At 39.7% G+C, this 2365-nt stretch overlaps 1 protein-coding gene across 1 annotated transcript in view; it reads left to right on the top strand.

Annotated features, from left to right (window-relative positions):
* uts2r (urotensin 2 receptor) overlaps positions 1 to 1040 on the top strand; it is an 11048-nt gene extending 10008 nt beyond the window's left edge. Inside the window, exon 3 of the mRNA XM_020621994.1 lies at positions 858 to 1040. Within this exon, the coding sequence (XP_020477650.1) occupies positions 858 to 950 (93 nt within the window). The 3' untranslated portion in view covers positions 951 to 1040. The remainder of the gene's footprint in view (positions 1 to 857) is intronic.
* Positions 1041 to 2365: the final 1325 nt, after the last annotated feature.

The following is a 2365-nucleotide window of genomic DNA, read 5'->3' as shown; positions in this document are numbered from 1 at the left end:
TGCAATAACCCCTTACTAGACATGCGCAATAATAATACAGAAAGGTTCCACAAGGTATTCTTGTAAGAGCATCTCATCAACAGTGTTCTCTTATGGGACCTGAGTAATAGCAGGACATTCTCCACCAAGCAATGGAAACAGGCCTGAATATAAACTGTGTTTTAGTATGTTATAACCCCTCACTACCTCACCAAGCATAATGACATATCCAACTCCACCATGTGAATTACTAAGTGCGATGTTTGAAATTCACTGGGAAAATACTATTACCCTATTTTTGTGTATTGCGGTTTTAATACTTATGTAACTTTTTTATTTATAATAATAAACTTTATTTGTACCGCACTTTCCAGCTCGAGAGCACAAAGTGCTACAACAATAAAAACATAGAATACAATTTTAGGACTAACTGTTCTTTCTGGCTTTTGACTCCTTACCCGACTCCAAAGCAGAGCTGCACAAGAATTCCTATATGCCTAGACTGTCTGTTTATGCATAAATGGCAAATAAAAATCTTGACTTGACTGGATAATTGATTGTTTAAAAAGACAAAATACCAGAAACAGAGCATTTCCTTATTACTGAAACACAAAGGTCCGTATTTAAACCTCTATTTTCAAATCTGATCTTTGAATTTTAACAATCTGCAAAAATCTCATTAGCAAAGATTTTGTAAAACTGTTTTTATTTATGTGAAGTTTGGTGGTGCACATGAGCACAGTTCAACTAAAAACTAAACTCTGCATCCATATGATAACTTCTTCCTAGACATTTCATACTGTTGCACCACTATCAGGGCCCTCACAAAGTGAAATTTCTCTTCAATCATTCCTCTCTGTGACCTCTTCTTCCTAAAGGTACTGTATCATTCTGGATCTGGCAGTTGCTGCATGAGTTCCACCCCTTGCTGCCCCTCTCCCGTGAAGCCAAACGCAACATCAACTACCTGACCACGTGTCTGACATACTCCAACAGCTGCATCAACCCTTTCCTCTACACGCTACTCACTAAGAACTACAAGGAGTACCTGAGGAAGCACAAGCGCTCCTGGACAGCTGGCAACTACTTCAATAGAAGGAGTCGTTTTCAGCGTTCACCTCGCAGGTCGCCATCTGCCAGCAGCCAGCAGTGTACTGAGAGCTTCATGCTCACACACACAGCCTCCCTGAGAACTCAGAACAGCAGTTTGTGAGGTAGGAACAGCTTTCTCTGACTAACATTTGTGATTTTGCTTGCTGATGTGAAAATCAAAGGTAGGTGAATCTGAAATACATCCCAAGGCGTTCTTTAAATTGTGAAGATCAGACTTGGTGCTGCACTCATTTCCGGCTGTTTTTCCATCTTTCTATTAGCAATTATGTATAAATAGTCTGGGATTTGGCAGCTTTGTTTGTGTTTTTCATCAGTGGAACGCCCAGGTTTGATGGGTTATGTGATTACACACATGTCCTTGGGACAAGTGGTGCCTCTTGAAGTTTACAGCAACAATAAATATTCAGTTAAATGGGAAATTCAGAAGGTCCAGGATGGGGATTTGATTCCCTTCAACTTTTTGTGCCAGTGGGTTTCCAAGAACTCTCTTTCCTCTAGGAGCACAAATATGAATGAATCAAACTCATATGACACAGTGACACAGTTTTATTAGTGTTATGTACAAAGAGGAAAACTGTCCTTCTGTTTTTAATAAAAAATCTAATTCATTTAATTATGATACTGTTTTTGAATTCTAAAATTCTAAAAAGTTCTAAAACAACAACAACAAGCAAACGTTCTATTTTGATAACAGTATGTTGCCACCCGTCACTACACTGCTGTGACAGCCCAGTCTCACAAATGTGGAATAGCTACACTGGTCCACAGCATTAAACACAATAACGGCTGTAAAATTGTGAAATGGCAACTTTTTTGTTTTGCATCCCAGTGTCCAACTTGGTGCATTACCGTGACCAACTGGGCTGGAGTGTAGATCAGGATGTTTAAGGTTCTGTTTTCTTGCAACAGGGTGCAGTGCTAAGCTCATGTCTAAGCCTCAGGCACAAGGTGAATATGGACATGTTCAACTATATTTTGCAATTTTGGCGACCACAGGTGCTGTTACTTTCATGCACAGCCGCAGCCAGAACACACTGTGGAGGAGGCAGAATACACTATTAGAGGGAGGAATACATCGTAAGCAGGTGGAGTTGGGGCTAGCTTTATTTATGTCCAGTCAAACCAGCTCCTCTCATCCCCTTTAAAGAGCAGAAAGAAGTGGTTTCTGGTGTGAGTTTGTTTTAAGTCTCACTTAGTGACTAAAAAGAACTTTGAGTAGATTTCAAGTTTGTGGTCAAAATTAATGTTCATATGTTGAACTGTAGCTAGTGTC

This window comes from Monopterus albus, unplaced genomic scaffold (assembly GCF_001952655.1).
Source record: "Monopterus albus unplaced genomic scaffold, M_albus_1.0 scaffold271.1, whole genome shotgun sequence".
In the NCBI taxonomy this organism is placed as follows: domain Eukaryota; kingdom Metazoa; phylum Chordata; class Actinopteri; order Synbranchiformes; family Synbranchidae; genus Monopterus; species Monopterus albus.
The sequence above is the reverse complement of the archived record's forward strand: the minus strand, read 5'-3'. Positions and strand labels throughout refer to the sequence as shown.